This window comes from Paroedura picta, chromosome 6, assembly GCF_049243985.1.
Source record: "Paroedura picta isolate Pp20150507F chromosome 6, Ppicta_v3.0, whole genome shotgun sequence".
NCBI classification, from domain to species: domain Eukaryota; kingdom Metazoa; phylum Chordata; class Lepidosauria; order Squamata; family Gekkonidae; genus Paroedura; species Paroedura picta.
This window is the reverse complement of record NC_135374.1, coordinates 2,939,180-2,954,739: the sequence shown is the minus strand read 5'-3', so window position 1 is coordinate 2,954,739 and position 15,560 is coordinate 2,939,180. Positions and strand designations below refer to the sequence as shown.

The 15,560-nt window shown below is 52.9% G+C and overlaps 2 protein-coding genes across 3 annotated transcripts in view; one reads left to right on the top strand and one right to left on the bottom strand.

Annotated features, from left to right (window-relative positions):
* The first annotated feature begins 413 nt into the window (after positions 1 to 413).
* RTL6 (retrotransposon Gag like 6) lies at positions 414 to 9,849 on the top strand. 2 transcript variants are annotated; one of them, XM_077341166.1, is made up of 3 exons: positions 414 to 1,830; positions 5,663 to 5,735; positions 9,722 to 9,849. In XM_077341166.1, exon 1 carries the CDS (start codon positions 782 to 784, stop codon positions 1,811 to 1,813), a length of 1,032 nt encoding a protein of 343 aa, XP_077197281.1. In that variant the 5' UTR covers positions 414 to 781; the 3' UTR covers positions 1,814 to 1,830; positions 5,663 to 5,735; positions 9,722 to 9,849. The 2 variants fall into 2 exon arrangements, with proteins under 2 accessions (XP_077197281.1, XP_077197282.1); XM_077341167.1 differs by lacking the exon at positions 9,722 to 9,849 and adding an exon at positions 9,508 to 9,715.
* A 4,613-nt stretch (positions 9,850 to 14,462) lies between these two features.
* Positions 14,463 to 15,560, bottom strand: part of LOC143840545 (maestro heat-like repeat-containing protein family member 7) — a 31,248-nt gene continuing 30,150 nt past the window's right edge. Inside the window, exon 24 of the mRNA XM_077344157.1 lies at positions 14,463 to 14,509. The gene's annotated coding sequence lies outside the window, so the exon portion shown is untranslated. The remainder of the gene's footprint in view (positions 14,510 to 15,560) is intronic.

Here is a 15,560-nt window from a genome sequence, read left to right as displayed (position 1 = left end):
CCTTCCATCCTTCCGAGGTGGGTAAAATGAGTACCCAGCTTGCTGCTGGGGGGTAAACGGTAATGACTGGGGAAGGCACTGGCAAACCACCCCGTATTGAGTCTGCCATGAAAACGCTGGAGGGCGTCACCCCAAGGGTCAGACATGACTCGGTGCTTGCGCAGGGGATACCTTTACCTTTACCTTTTATGTAGGTTTCAGTTCCCAGGTGTCATGACCCCGTTTCCTGACCTGTGGTTTTTGTCCCCTTTGGTGTTCAACTCATTCCTTTGTGCTCCTGGATCTCTCTCTGAGTTGTGGCACCTGCCTGGCCCCACTGGAAAGTGCCCCTCTCACCCCCCCCCCCTTTTGCATTTCAAAGCCTTCTCCACATTCTCTCTCTTATCTCTTATCTTCTCTCCCAAGGATGGCCTTGCTGGGAGCTCCGGCAAAATACCAGATGGCCGGAAGGGCTGTTTTGGCACCTTGTACATCAAAGAAAACTGCACTGCCCTTTCCGTGTGAATCCCGCAGCCCCCGTGCCCCCCCACCCCACGCCAAGCTATGCCACCCCCTTCCTTAACGCCTCTGTCAAGGACCCTGTCTGTGAGCTCATGGGAAATGCTGATCTTTATCCGGATTCTCCAAAATAAAGACTTCTACTTAAAGCTTCAGCCAGAAGCCCTTGAGGGTGAGAGCTGCTGGGCAAATCGCCTGGGTCTCAACCGCTTGGCTCCTGACGAATTGACGGAGACCCTGATTTCTCCCTGTTAATCCTCGGTCACCGAACCCCTCGCCAAGCATGGCTGCGGTGCCCATAAAGGACTCAGGGCTCACAAACCCCATTCGGAGGCCGCAAAATGGGACCGTGGTACTTCCGACACTGCGCCCAGCGGACATCGCCCCAACCGGAGGCCGTGGGGCTGTGGGAGGAAGCCCAGTGGCCAGAGAATCCCATCTGTTATGGTCGGGGCGAGGAGACAGGACCCTGGAGGCGTTGCAGGACAGAGGGGCTCCGGAGACGGCCGAGGAGGATCTGGAAGACCTGCTCGGCACGGGCCCCTTTCGGAGGAAGCCTGGAGCGTGGGTTTACAACAGGGATCTTAGCAACACGTTATGGCAAAGGGAGGAACAGATGCAAGAAATCCGGCATGAACTGTCCCTGGAGCACCTCCCCATCGAGGAAGCTGAGGCTGAACAGAGGGACGCCTCCCCCACAGCCCTGCCCGCACCGGTGGTCCCGGCAGCGCCCACTGCACCCGTCCCGGTGGTCCGGGCAGCGCCTGCCCCCCAGTTCGGACCTATAGAAGAGCGCGTGTTCGAAGCCCGCTTCGATGGTTCCGATGAAAAATTGAGCTCCTTCCTCCTCCGGATGGATTGGTTCCTCGAGGACTGGGGGCCCACCTTCGTCTCAGAGGCAGACTCTCTGCGCCTGGTGGGCCGCAGCCTGGACGGTCAAGCGGAGGAGTGGTGGGTAGACCAGAACGTGGCCCGGGCCCCATCAGTGGCCAACGTGGCCCTATTCCGGGAGGCTCTCCAGGCGCGATTCCGGGACCCGCTGCGCACGGCGAAGGCCAGAGAGAGCCTGAGGCAGCTGGAGCAGGGGGGACGGCCCGTGTTCGAATACATCTTGGACTTGCGCTGCCTGTTCCGGAAATTGCGGACCCTCAGCGAGGAGGAGAAGATCGACGCTTTCAAGATGGGCCTGGATCGCAGCCTATTCGCCGCCATCTACCGCCAATGGCCTCCTATGGACGGAAACCTGGAAGCCTGGTTCCTCAAGGCGGGGCAAGTTGAGGACAATCAGAGAGAGTACGAGCTCTGGAAGCAATGAAGGTCCCTGCTTGACCGGTAAGCCGGGGCTAGGGGGACGTTTGGGCGGCCAGCCCACCCCGAGTGAGGCTCCGGGAAAGGACGAGGGCCCCCCCAGCCGGGTGCCCTACGGCGGGTCGTACTGAAAGGCACCCCAGTATCCTTCCCCCCACTCTCCTCCCCGTTAAATTCATACATGAGAGGGATGGGTCCCCGTGGACGTCCAGGTGGGTAGACTCTGGATGCTGCACTTCTCTCATAAAGCCTCAGCTGGTTAGAGCAGGGGTGGGAAAACTGTGGCCCTCCGGATGTCCATGGACTACAATTCCCATGAGCCCCTGCCAGCATACGCTGGCAGGGGCTCATGGGAATTGTAGTCCATGGACATCCGGAGGGCCACAGTCGGCCCAACCTTGGGTTAGAGGGCTGGGGTTAGGGACGGTCCCCCTGGACAAACCCAGAGGGAGGGGGCCAGCTTCTGGTATACTGCCCCTGCAACTGGAGGCTCCATCTGTGTCTTGCGACCTCGCCTCTTCTCCTGTGACTCCTTCCCCAAAACAGCTTGCCCAAACAAAGTTGAAGCGTCTCTCTCTGCAATTTGGCAGCCCAGCGTTGCCAACTCTTCCTTGGGAAATTCCAGGAGATTGGGGGCCAGTCCCATTTCTCATAGGATCCAAAGCAGCCCTTCTCTCCAGGGGACCGATTTCTGTTGTCTGGAGAGGAGCCGGGATTCCGGGAGAACTCCAGGCCGCCCCGGGAGGTTGTCGACCGTGCCGGCTCTTCGGGTCGGATTGCCGAAGGCGGCGGGGAGGAGCGGGCCGGGCAGAGTCAGGCAGGTCCGCCCGCCCCGCAGGCAGGGCCGTTTGGGCTGGGCTGGGCCAGTTCCGCCGCCCTCCCGCAGGCTCCGGGGCTGCAGCAGCGGCGGAAGGTGCGCCCGGCCGGGCAGCGGCTGCAGAGGTGAGTTCCCCGGAGGGGCCGGCTGCGCTCCTTGGCACACACTGCACTGCGGATCCAGACGTGCCTCCTTCACACGTGTCAGGGACCCCCGGTCGCTGTTTCTTCTCCGGCCGGGAGGCTGGGCTGCAACGGGGAAAGGCGCTCCGGGGCTCGCGCAGAGGGCGACCGGAGAACGGGTGCCGTATGAACGGGGAGGGCGCCGACACGTGCATACCCATCCCACCGTCTGGAACGCGAGACGAGTTGGGGACACCCTCAGTCCCCCCTTCCCCGTCCCAAGAAGCTGGATAGGGAGCGCGCCTCCAGCCCCAGAGAGAAAGAACGCGTGTCCCCTGCACCGGGTCGTCTCGTGTGAACACGCGGACTCGCCCAACCAAGGAATACCAAGGAATACCTCGGGCCGGGGGAGGGGGCAGTTGTTCGCCCGTCCCGGTGGGAATGCCGGGGAGAGGGAAGGCTTCATGGGAGGGGGCTTGCCCGGGAAAGAGCGGGGCGAGGCGGGTTGCCAACCTCCTGGTGGGACCCGGAGATCTCCCGGAATCACAGCTGGAGGAAACGGCTGCTCTGGAGACCCCCTGAGGCCCCTCCCCAAACGCCTTTTCTCCGCATCTCCAGGAATGCCAGGCTGGAGTTGGCAACCTGAAGGGGAGCAGGTTCGTGGGAAATTGACGGCGTTTGCGTTCCAGGTCAGGGCGGGGAAGCTGGAGATGCCAACATTGCTGAAAAGTTGAAGCTTGGGGAGGGTGGGGGGCACTTCAAGCAGAACAGATGTATTTCCTTGATTTATTTCCTTTGTTGTGAGGGAGGTCAGCAAAAATGAGAGTTCTCATAGTGATCCCATGTTTGAACCAGTCATTCTGGAAATCAGCCCTCTTTTTTTCCATATCAATCTATAGTTTCCCGATGCCAGGGGTGGCCAAACTGCGGCTCTACAGAGGTCCATGGACTACAAATACCATGTGCCCCTGCCTGCCTGTAAACTAATTTTCTGCTCACACTCTGCCTAGATGTAGGGACTTGTAACTTCCATTGCAGTGGAATAAAGTTTTAAGACCAGCAGAATTTTATTCAAGGGGTAAACTTTGTTGTGCCTGCACACGAATACTTCCACCTTGAATAAAACTTTGTCGATCTTTAGGACTTAGAACTTTAGGACTTTGCCTTAGCACATGGTATCACCCCCCTCCAGTGACAACTCCCCCCCCCCAACAAGAAAACTGAATGGCAATTGATTGGCAGCGGGATTTTCAAAAATGTTTACCTGATTTCATTGTTAATTTATTGTTTTGTAGTTTTAACTTTAGTGTCGTTTATTTTATGTAGTGAACTGCCCCAAGCCAGCTTTTGGGAGGGGCAGCATATTAATTAATTAATCAATTTAAAACTGTCCTGTTTGGCATATTATCTGGAAGGGGTTTTTGTAATGTGTTTTTCATTGGCTGCCCCAAGCCGGTCGACGGGAGTGGCGGGATAGAAATTAAATTGTTTAATAAATAAACAAATGCGTTTATTTATGGAATGTAAAATGCCTCAAATATAAATGCCTCCATATAGTACAAGCAAAATGCTGCATCTACTTGGTAAAAGAGTCAGAGGGTGGCAAACCTCTGCCCTGGCAAATAGGCCTTAGTGTTTGCCATTTAAGGGGCGTGAGTGCGGAAAACACTGAAATTACTTTGCAAATAAAAAAGACGTTTCTTGCTTGGCAGAGTCACAGTGGGCCCAACAGCTTTTTAAAATACCTGACTTTTGTGATATGAAAAACACTGTTTTTTTTCCTCTTTTCTTTTTCTTCGTTGGCCTTCAAAGTACCGCTGGACTTTAAAATCTTGGGCATAAGCTTCCTTCAGATATGAACGCTTATATCCAGAATTAAATCTTCCCAGGCTTAGAGGTGCCGCTGGACTCAGATTTTGTATTTTGGAAAGAGGAAAAGCTGGCTTTTTATACTCCGCTTTTCACTACCTGAAGGAGTCCAAAGCGGCTCACACATTTCCTTTCCCCACAGCAGACCCCCTGGGAGGTAGGTGGGGCTGAGAGAGCTCTGAGAGATCTGTGAGAACAGCTCTAAGAAAACTGTGACTGGCCCAAAGTCACTCAGCTGGCTGCATGTGGAGGAGGCGTGGGGAATCAAGCCCAGTTCTCCAGATTAGAGCCCCCCCCCTCTTCCCCACACTGATCCTGCTTTGTACTTGAGTCATTCTACCAGGTTTAGTGATGTGGGAAGGGACCTGTCCAACTTTTTCCTGTTGCCAGCTCTCTCTATACGTTTGTAGGTGGATTCCAACTAGGGTTGCCAACCTCCTGGTGAGGTCTGCAGTTCTCCCAGAGATTCCACTCATCTCCAGATGACAGAGATGAGTTCCCTTGGAGTAAAGGCCTGCCACAGAGGGCAGTTCAGTATTAACACCCTGCGGAAGTCCCTCCACACCCCAAATCCTGCCCTCCCAAGCCCTAATCTCCAGGAATTCCCCAACCCAGAGATGGCAACCTTGAATTGGAGGGCAGTTTTCGTTGGCTGCAGAGGAGAGGACACGCAGTAATGGGTTTAAACTTCAAGTACAACGATATAGGCTAGATATCAGGAAAAAGTTTTTCACAGTCAGAGTAGTTCAGCAGTGGAATAGGCTGCCTAAGGAGGTGGTGAGCTCCCCCTCACTGGCAGTCTTCAAGCAAAGGTTGGATACACACTTTTCTTGGATGCTTTAGGATGCTCTGGGCTGATCCTGCGTTGAGCAGGGGGTGGGACTAGATGGCCTCTATGGCCCCTTCCAACTCTATGATTCTATGAATTTCCAACAGTTTTCTCCCGTCATATTTGGCATCTTTTGTAGTGCGGGTCTCGCAGTGTTATTGTGCAGAAATGTCAGTTATTCAGAGATCTGCATCCCATGAATCTATGTTTAATTTCTAGCGCGAGAAGGAAGTCACGCCGTTAGGCTGGGAAAGCGCTCTGCCTGATCTCAGCGGACTGTGATTACTCAGAGGTGAGTCAAATACACTTTGCACATGCTCAAAAGCCATCACTCATATGCTAAGAGGCCAGGTTCCTCCTCTTCACCGCTGATCTTGGCCATTACCTCTTCAACAGCCATTTATGGAAGAGAGGCCTATCAGTGGAGGAGCTATGTTGACATGTTCCGAGGCAGTCAACCTCTGAATCCCAGAGCCGGGAGGCAACACTGGGGGAAGGCCTCAACCCCCTCTGCCCTGTTGCTGGACCTCTGGAATAACATGTTGGCCATGTTGTCAGCAACGTGTGGGAGTCTTATTTGCAGATTATGTCATAGCTTTGGCGTCTAGCAGCATGTGCAAACTTCCAGGTTACACAGAACAATTTAGTTGGCCGGTGGCTAATGACCACATGGCACAAGATTTCACAAATGTTTTGCGGTAGCTGAAGACGCTGAATTGTCCTCCAGAGTATTTTGTTTTCTCCCCCCTCTGCACTGGGGTTTCTGTCTGCACCACTAATCCATTTGAGATGGGGATGGAGCGTTTATTACATAAGCAGGAGTCAGATTCCGAATGAGAAGTGGTTTAAAAACTATATCCATCCGTACTCTGATGCATATAAAGGTATTGCAGTGCAGATGCTGAAGGAGAGCAAGTTTTGAATACAAAGATATAGGGAAGTGGATCTGTCTCTGTCTCTGTCTCTGTCTCTGTCTCTGTCTCTGTCTCTGTCTCTACCTACCAACCTACCTACTTACCTACCATTAAATTTAGATCCCGCCACTCCCAGTAAACTGGTTCGTGGCGGGTAACAGTTGATAAAACCCCATAACAATAAAATCCCATTAAAATACACATTAACCATTCCAAAACATTCCTTAAAGACACATGGCAGTAAAAGTCTCTCTCTCCCCAGGTAGCAAGGGGTTATATCAACGATGACACATCCTAAGGGGATTTATAATTACGTTTCCATTCTGCACCTCTTGGTATTTACCTGCTTGGGGCAGTTACATCATATAACACATAATAACTTAAATATCAAACCCTGTTGTAAAACAAAATTACACCCACCTCAGTGAAAAATCTTCATTTCTGCATCCCTGCCCAATCCTACAAAATATCTTTTATTGGACAAAAATGTCTTCCATTTTTTTACTGCGAGATGTATAATAGACTTATTGTTGAACTTGGATATATTGGAAGCCGTGGCCAGTATGTAGAAATGATTAAACTTTTAATATGTAGCAGGGCAGTCAACCTGTGGTCCTCCAGATGTCCATGGACTACAATTCCCATGAGCCCCTGCCAGCGTATGCTTGCCGCCCTCAGACGTATAAAATATAATCAAATGCAAGATTAAGACAAACGTTAAGGAAAAAACAAGAATTTACCAGTGAATAAAATGTGAATGCAGGCCCAGGTGGCTAAATTGCGGCTCTCCCGATGCTCACGGACTACAATTCCCATGAGCCCCTGCCTGTCCCTTCCTCACTGAGACTCAAGATGGATTGCACAAGGCAAATCAATACAATCAGTAAGGGTGCGACTCTAATAAGCAATGTAATAGGACTGGGATTGCAGAAATCTTAGATCTGCAGTGTAAAGAGTTCAGAAGTTTGAAACCTGTGGTTGAATTGCTGTACAAGGCCCAAGAACCCGCCGGCTCTCCCGGGAGGCCCCCGTGGCTTCTGCCACCTGGCAAGGGCCCCCGACAGGGCTTCCAAACGTGTGGCTGAAAGACCGTGCAGCGCCGGAGCGTGTCCCTCCCGCCACAGGTGCAATGAAACAGGATACCTCTGTTTGCGCAAATCAGGAAAAGCACACAATGCCGTTGGCTCTTCAGCTATGCAATTAATTCCCTTGTGTAAATAGCCGATAAGAGGGCCTGGGAGGGAAGAGGCCGCGGAGATCCCGGAGAGAGGCTGGCTGGAGAGGTTTTGCCACGGGGAAGGGGGGAGTCGTAGAATCCTAGAGTTGGAGGGGACCGCCTGGGTCATCTAGTCCAACCCCTGCACTAGGCAGGACACTCACAACCCTCTCGCTCATCCACTGTCACCTGCCATCCCCTGGAGCCTTCACAGAATCAGCCTCTCCGTCAGATGGCTCTCCAGCCTCTGCTTAAAAATCTCCCAAGATGGAGAACCCACCACCTCCCGAGGAAGCCTGTTCCACTGAGGAACCACTCTGTCAGGGACTACTTTCAGATGTTTAGATGGAATTTCTTGTGTGAAGACACTCTCAGTCTTCAAGCAAAGGTTGGATACACACTTTTCTTGGATGCTTTAGGATGCTTAGGGCTGATCCTGCATAGTGCAGGGGGTTGGACTAGATGGCCTGAATGGCCCCTTCCAATTCTATGATTCTATGATTCTTTTGCATTCCTTTCATCCTATTCGTTCTGGCCCGTCCCTCTGGGGCAAGAGAGAACAACTCTGCTCCATCCTCTCCATGGCAGCCTTTTCAATACTTGAAGATGGTTCTCAGATCCCCTCTCAGTCGTCTCCTCTCCAGGCTCAACAGCTCCCCCAACCTTTCCTCCTATGTCTTGGTTTCCCAACCCCTCACCATCTTTGTTGCCCTCCTCTGGACACGCTCCAGTTTGTCTACCTCCCTCTTCAACTGGGGTGCCCAAAACTGAACACAGGACTCGGGAGGTGGTGGGTTTCTCCATCTTTGGAGGTTTCTAAAAAGAGGCTGGAGAGCCATCTGACAGAGATGCTGATTCTGTGAAGGCTCAAGGGGGTGGCAGGTGACAGTGGGGGAGCGATAGGGTTGTGAGTGTCCTGCACAGTGCAGGGGGTTGGACTAGATGGCCCATGAGGTCCCTTCCAACTCTACTATTCTGTGATTCTATGATTCTGGCCCTCAGCGGCTGCAGGAGGAAGGGAGGTGTAAGACGTCTGGCATATCAAGGATGGCTTGGCACGGGGACTGGGCAGTTGGCACGGCTCAGGTATTCTGGCATGTCCTGAACAATAGAGGCAGTCACCAAACACAGAGGTGGGGGCCTGATAAGGCAGCAGGAGGAAATGAAAGGGCCGTTGCTGAGGCCTTCAGGGATCCGGCAGTGAACGAAAGTGCCCTGCTCTGCTTTACCACAAGCAACAGGTGGGGGAATGCCAGGCTGTCTAGTCGCAGAGGGACTCAGCCGCTGCCTCCCTTGCAGGATCGGTGTGCTGGGCCTTGCAAGATTTAGTTGGATCATCGTATAAACCACTTCTTAAGAGCCGGATTGGAATAGAGCTTGAGAGCCGCTAGCCTTTAATCTGGAGAACCGGGTTTGATTCTCCACTCGTCCTCCACGTGCAGCCACTGGGTGACTTTGGGCCAGCCACAGTTCTCTTAGAGATGTTCTCCCAGAGCAGTTCTCTTGGAGCTCTCTTAGCCCCACCTACCTATCTGTTGAGGGGAAAGGGAAGGTTTCTTTGGGACTCCTTTGGCAGCCGGGGGAGGGGGGGAAGACAAGAAATCAACTCTTCCCTTAAGAAGGTGGTGGTGAGTGACTGGGAAGAAGCAATTCAAATGCCACAGCTGTTTTCAATGTCAGCTCTGAAATTAGCAACCCCTGAGCCTAGCCTGAGCCTGTCATATTTTGGAAGCTGAGTAGGGGTCAGCTCTGCTTAGTACTTGGATGGGAGGACACCAAAGAAGTCCAGGGTTGCTACGCAGAGGCAGGCCTTGGCAAATTTTGAGCTCACTTCCTCTCTGATTCAACAGTTAGTCAGTTAGACAGTTAGCACTATCGCTCTCCCCTCTCTACAAGGTTGTGTCTCTCTTCATTAAAGCAATTTATTCTTTCAGCAGCCAGCTCCATCTTGCAGGGCCCACAAAATTCTCCAAGGCCCTGCAGGGCCCTGATCTCCCCAGCAAGAGCATCCCACCAGGCTAAAAAGGCCCTGGCCCTGGTTGAGACTTGCAGTTTGCATTTGCAGTGTAGCAAAGACCTCTGAGTACGAACTCCGGAACCCCCGGGCTGTTCTGAAACGGCGTCTCTCTTTTCTGTGCCTCCCACCAGCACCTCCCAGCAGAGACCATGCCGGCCGCCAACCTGACGGACGCCTGGCTCCACCGCCTGGACTCCGTCCTGAGGGCCTTGAACCAGACGCTCCACCACCCGGAGCCCTGCGCCCAGAACGGGGCCCCCGGCCGAGACGAGGATGACGAGAAGAACGCCTACATGTACATCCTCTTCGTGATGGTCCTCTTTGCGATCACGGTCGGGAGCTTGATCTTGGGCTACACCCGGTCCCGGAAGGAAGTGGACAAGCAGAGCGATCCCTACCGGGTTTATATCCAGGAGAGGGTGTCCATGATATGAGGAGGAGGGGGACCCAGAGAGAGAGAGAGAGAGAGAAACGAAGGCTCCCGTAGATCCTCGTCCAAAGGAACTTCTTTGTCGGATCCTGCGGGGTTCTTCCTTTCGGGTCTGGGACATCCCCTGGCGGGCTGAAGGACAATTCGGGACACGAGGAGACCAGGGGGCGGGCACCGAGAGATTTTGGACTGGTTTAATCATTAAAAAAACCCCACAATTTTAACACTGATTTCCCCCCTTCCAAGTCAATACAGAATAAACAGGTTGGTGTTTGTCGAAGGATCAAAAGACTTCCGTGCTTGAGTGGGAAAATCCAATGGCGTGTCTCCTTCCGTTTGTGAATGCAGGGCCCAATCCACGTGGAACCCCCCCCCCCCCTGTTGCAAGTCCAGTGGGAGGGAGAACGTGCACAAATGGAGCAGGCCCTTGGTCCATCAGGGGTGGTGTTTTCGGCTGAGTCTGGCAGCAGCTCTCTAGGGTCTCATCTGAGCATCTTTCACATTTTTTTGACTGGAGATGCCGGGGATTGAACCTGGGACCTTCCCTATGCCAAGCAGAGACTCTTCCGTTGAGCCACAGCCTCTCTCCATGGCTCTCCACAGTCTTATCTGAAGGTCTTTCCCATCACCTCCTCCCAGAACCTTTGTACTGGAGGTGCTGGGACCCCCGGATGTTCTCCCACTGAGCAGGACCAAAGGAAGCAGACAGGTTATGCTGTCAGAGAAGCCAGTCTGTACGTCCCCTAGATTAGGGGTAGTCAACCTGTGGTCCTCCAGATGTTCATGGACTACAATTCCCATGAGCCCCTGCCAGCGTTCGCTGGCAGGGGCTCATGGGAATTGTAGTCCATGAACATCTGGAGGACCACAGGTTGACTACCCCTGCCCTAGATCAGCGGTTCTCAAATCATTTTGGCACAGTGACCCCCAAAGTCTGAATTTTCTTGGAAAGGTGACCCATCCAGGGCTGGCCTAGGGTTTTTGGATCCCCGAGGCAAACTGAGACCCTGATGCCCGTGTAGTTCTGCATTCCACTTCCTGCAGAGGCCAGCCGAATGTTTTTGAGAAACCAACAAACGTCGTACAAAGGGTGCAGTTGCCCTCACTTTGAACCCCAAGTGGGTGGCGTTCTGACATACCCAGCCTCTGCATTTGGAGGTTACGATATCCACTTCTGTCCACCTTTTTCTTCTCCATTCCTCCATCTAATCCCCAAACAGATGTTAGGGATATAAGAGAAGCCATGTTGGGACTGCCCAGTCGTACAACCGTCTGTGGCACACAGTGGCCAAAACCCAGGGGCCATCAGGAGGTCCTCCAGCGGGGCCAGAACTCCAGAAGCCCTCCCACTCCCCCACCCCCAAGCACCAAGCAGACATACAATCACTGCCCTGAACCCTTCTCTTCCTCCTGGCCAGTCTCCCCCACCCCCTGCCAGTTCCCAGGAGGGACCGGGCAACCCATCTTTGGTGGCATCTGTTGTGGAAGGATCGTTTTCAAAAAAGTCTGCACAAGCAATTAGATCTTCAACGGCCAATCAGAAGCCTCGGTGGGCAAATTGCCCATCTGTGCTCACCTCCTTTCTCAGAACACATTTGGGGGGGGGGGGTGCCAGGAAAGGTGCTGATGGGCATGGGTCCATGGGCACCACCAGTGGAGGAGCACGGAGGAATGACAACAGGGAAATGCCACTTTGAGGTCAGAAGGCAAATATCCACCAGACCAGCCTGGTCAGGGATTCTGGGTTTTTTTTTGGGGGGGGGCATCATCTGGACGTGAAATTGGGGTCACTATGGGTGGGCAGGCCATTGTGAGTTCCTGCATTGAACAGGGGGTTGGAGGTCCCTTCCAACTCCAGGATCTGACATCATGCAGATCTTTTACCCCGAGATGACCCCACCGAATAATGCTTCTCCGTGGGGGTGCGCCAGCAAGATGTGGCCTCATGCCCAGATGTGTGTAGATCCATCCTCCTTCCTTCCTCTTGGCCTAGGCTTCCTTTGGTGGGACTTGGCAACGTTACCTCGAGCCCATCACATCCTGCAGGACCGGACGGGGCTCTTTTACGAGGCCGTCACGGCAGAATAGATTGTGCCCAGCTGTCAGCGTGTGCGATCAGCTGGCTCTGCTCAGTAATCATTCATAGCTAGAGGTCGGTGTGCTTTCTCTGCCTCTATTTCCCTCTTTCGTCTTACAACCTGAAGGCTAAAATCTTTCTAGGACAGCCTTTCTCAAATTTGTTATCACTGAGAATCCCCAGACAGGGGTAGTCAACCTGTGGTCCTCCAGATGTTCATGGACTACAATTCTCATGAGCCCCTGCCAGCAAATGCTGGCAGGGGCTCATGGGAATTGTAGTCCATGAACATCTGGAGGACCACAGGTTGACTACCCCTGCCCCCGGAGACGTCCCCTTTGAGATTCCTTTGGGTAGCAAAAAGCAGGAGAGAAAAAACCATCCCTTCTTTGAGAGCCAGCAACGTGGTTAAGAGCGGCAGTCTCTCATCTGGAGAACTGGGTTTGATTCCTCACTCCTCCTCCACATGCAGCCAGCTGGGGGACCTTGGGCTGGTCACAGTTCTCCCAGAGCTCTCTCAGCCCCAACCACCCCGCAGGCTGTCTGTAGCAGGGAGAGGAAGGGCAGGCAATTGTAAGGCGCTTTGAAATTCCCTTGGGTGGTGAAAAGTGGGGTACAAAAAGAGCAGTTCTTCTATCCCTTCCCCATCGCATGGATTTTCAAGTGATGGGGAGTTCCGCCCCCCGGATGCCGTCCATCCCAGCAGGGACCTGCTCAAGGCCCAGCAATCCCTGGCAGGGAGGGCCCTTCCCACTTCCCCCTTCACCCGAAAGGAACTTGAGCTGCAGGTGATCTCTCATAAAAAGTTATCATCCAGGTAATTACCCAAGGCGCGCCTTTTACCAGCGCAGGAGTGAGGGTTCCCTGGCCAGCTCTTGGACGCAAATGATGTCCTTTCTCTTCCACCGCAGAATATCTTGCTTTTGTAACGACCTTTCCTGCCCTGCATGGGCAGAGTTTCAGTGTGCAGAGAGCAGAGCACCAGGCTGCTTATAAAATAGTTGTTATTCAGAAGAGAAACAACTATGTACAGAAAGAGGAGAGACTTAACCAACGGTTAGCTGTTGTCTGCAGTCATGCTTCTGTTCAACTGCTGTCCTGGAGGCAAGCAGGGAGGAAGTGGGCTCAAAAAAGCAGGACGTTTCCTGTCGAGCCCATTAGGGCAGGGGTAGTCAACCTGTGGTCCCCCAGATGTGCATGGACTACAATTCCCATGAGCCCCTGCCAGCAAATGCTGGCAGGGGCTCATGGGAATTGTAGTCCATGCACATCTGGGGGACCACAGGTTGACTACCCCTGCATTAGGGCACTGGAGGAGATAATCTGAAAATCACCAGGAAGTGCCTTTCCTATCTATGCTAAAAATACCTTTCCATTCATGCCCCCCTGCAGGACACTCCTTGTATTCTGCTCAATGATGTACACTGCAGATTTTGCCCATTCCAACTTCCATCAGTGCCCTTGCCTGCCTCCACATAGTGACCTTCAACCTCCTTGAGGGTCTCCCATCCAAGTACCAGCAAGGATCAACCCTGCTCAGCTGATGGGATCTTTTGAAACTAGCTAGCCTGGGCCATCCAGGGTGTAGTCTGCATGGGGCTTTTTACCCCCTCCCAGTTCTAATGAATCCATCCCGTCTGCACTGAATTCGATTTCCATTTTGACTTTGGGCCCTTTAAATTTCCCCTCCGCAACATGCATGATTGATCCAGAACGACCCTACCTTTCCCCTGCGATATCCAGAAGTGGATATTTGAAAAATTGCCATCAGAAAGTGTGCAGATTTCTGCTATTTGCAAATTAACTCCCTTCTCCGTGCCTCTTGGCAAAGCAGTCTTCCCTGATTGGCCAGGGCGTCAGTTCAAAGACTTCCTGGTTCCCGGTTGCAAGGCTTGTCTTAAAGTGACTGCGCTCCAGAAGCCCTAACTTCTCTCAGCAGAGATTTGCCTCTTGGATTTATTCCCCCTCCTCTGCTGTCTCCAACCCTCCCCCTCCTTTCAGGTGCTCTGGACTTTTGCTTTGTTTCCTTTTTGGCTGACCTTTATGCCCCTTCCTTCTCGGATGAGTCAACATGGAAGGAGCTCGTTGAAGATGGAATTCTGTAGTGGCCATCTGGACAACATGACACTGAGACCAAGAAGACCTGGGTTCGAAACCCCTGCCCGCCCAGGAGCTCCCTAGAGGACTGGACCCAGCTTTGCCTACCCTGCATGGCTGTTGTGTATTTAGGTGGGCAGAACTCTCCATGGACTGCTTTAAGCTGCTGGGAGAATGGCTGAGAGGACAGCCAACGCAGCAGAGAGAGTGATAGGTTTTTGTGTTTCTGTGCAAAACAAATAGAAGCTTTATTTAAAAATGCAATAAACACTGACACAGTATACGGGGACGTCTTGTGGTTCCTTGGAACTGCTCCTGGGGAAGGAAGAGAAGCGACAGGTGATTCCAGAGGGAACAAAATGCAGAACTCAGTGAGGCGAAAAAAGCCTGGCACCTGCCATGTGCAAGTGGCTGAAGCTAGGCGGGGCTTTTGCTCCACAGGGCTTCTGATTGGCTGCCCATATTAAAAGGGATCCTATTAAATGGTACTTCTGAATCTCTCTCTGACCTTTTTTAAAAAAAGGCTCCACCTCCTGCAGTAGCCAGTGTGCAACTGGCTCCACCTTCCGCGGCAGCCATTTTGCGAGAGGCTCCACCTCTTGCGGCAGCCATTTTGTGTCTGCGTGTCAGAATTCCTAAGGTCCCTGCAGACTCAAAGAGGTTAGAGCCTACCCTCTGAAGCAGCCATTTCTCTCCAGGGAAGCTGATCTCTGTCATCTGGAGATCAGTGGTAATCCCTGGAGATCTCCAGACCCCACCTGGAGGTTGCCAACCCTATATTCCATGTTTGGGGTGGGGCTTAGATAGCAAATGCCGCGAGCAATTCACCATTGGGTGCTATCTCTTGATCGGCAACAAGGGGGCAGCCAACAGTCAGGTTTTGAGCAACAAAAACTATATAATACTTTAAATTTTCTAAAAAAGACAACCAAACTGAATGCAATGCAGTGTGCAAATTTCTGAGTTCTCACTGCCCTGTTGATAGCCCTGAAGAGGAACTGGTTGCCCCTGGTTGAGACAGGATGCTGACCCTCCCTGGTGTGATCCAGCAGGGCTCTTATGTTCTAACTCTCAGCATCTGCACATGTCCTTCTGGGGTAAAAGGTAAAGGTAAAAGTATCCCCTGTGCAAGCACTGGGTCATGTCTGACCCTTGGGGTGATGCCCTCCAGCGTTTTCATGGCAGACTCAATACGGGGTGGTTTGCCAGTGCCTTCCCCAGTCATTACCCTTTACCCCCCAGCAAGCTGGGTACTCATTTGACCGACCTCGGAAGGGTGAAAGGCTGAGTCAACCTTGAGCCGGCTGCTGGGATCGAACTCCCAACCTCATGGGCAGAGCTTTCAGACGGCTGCCTTACCACTCTG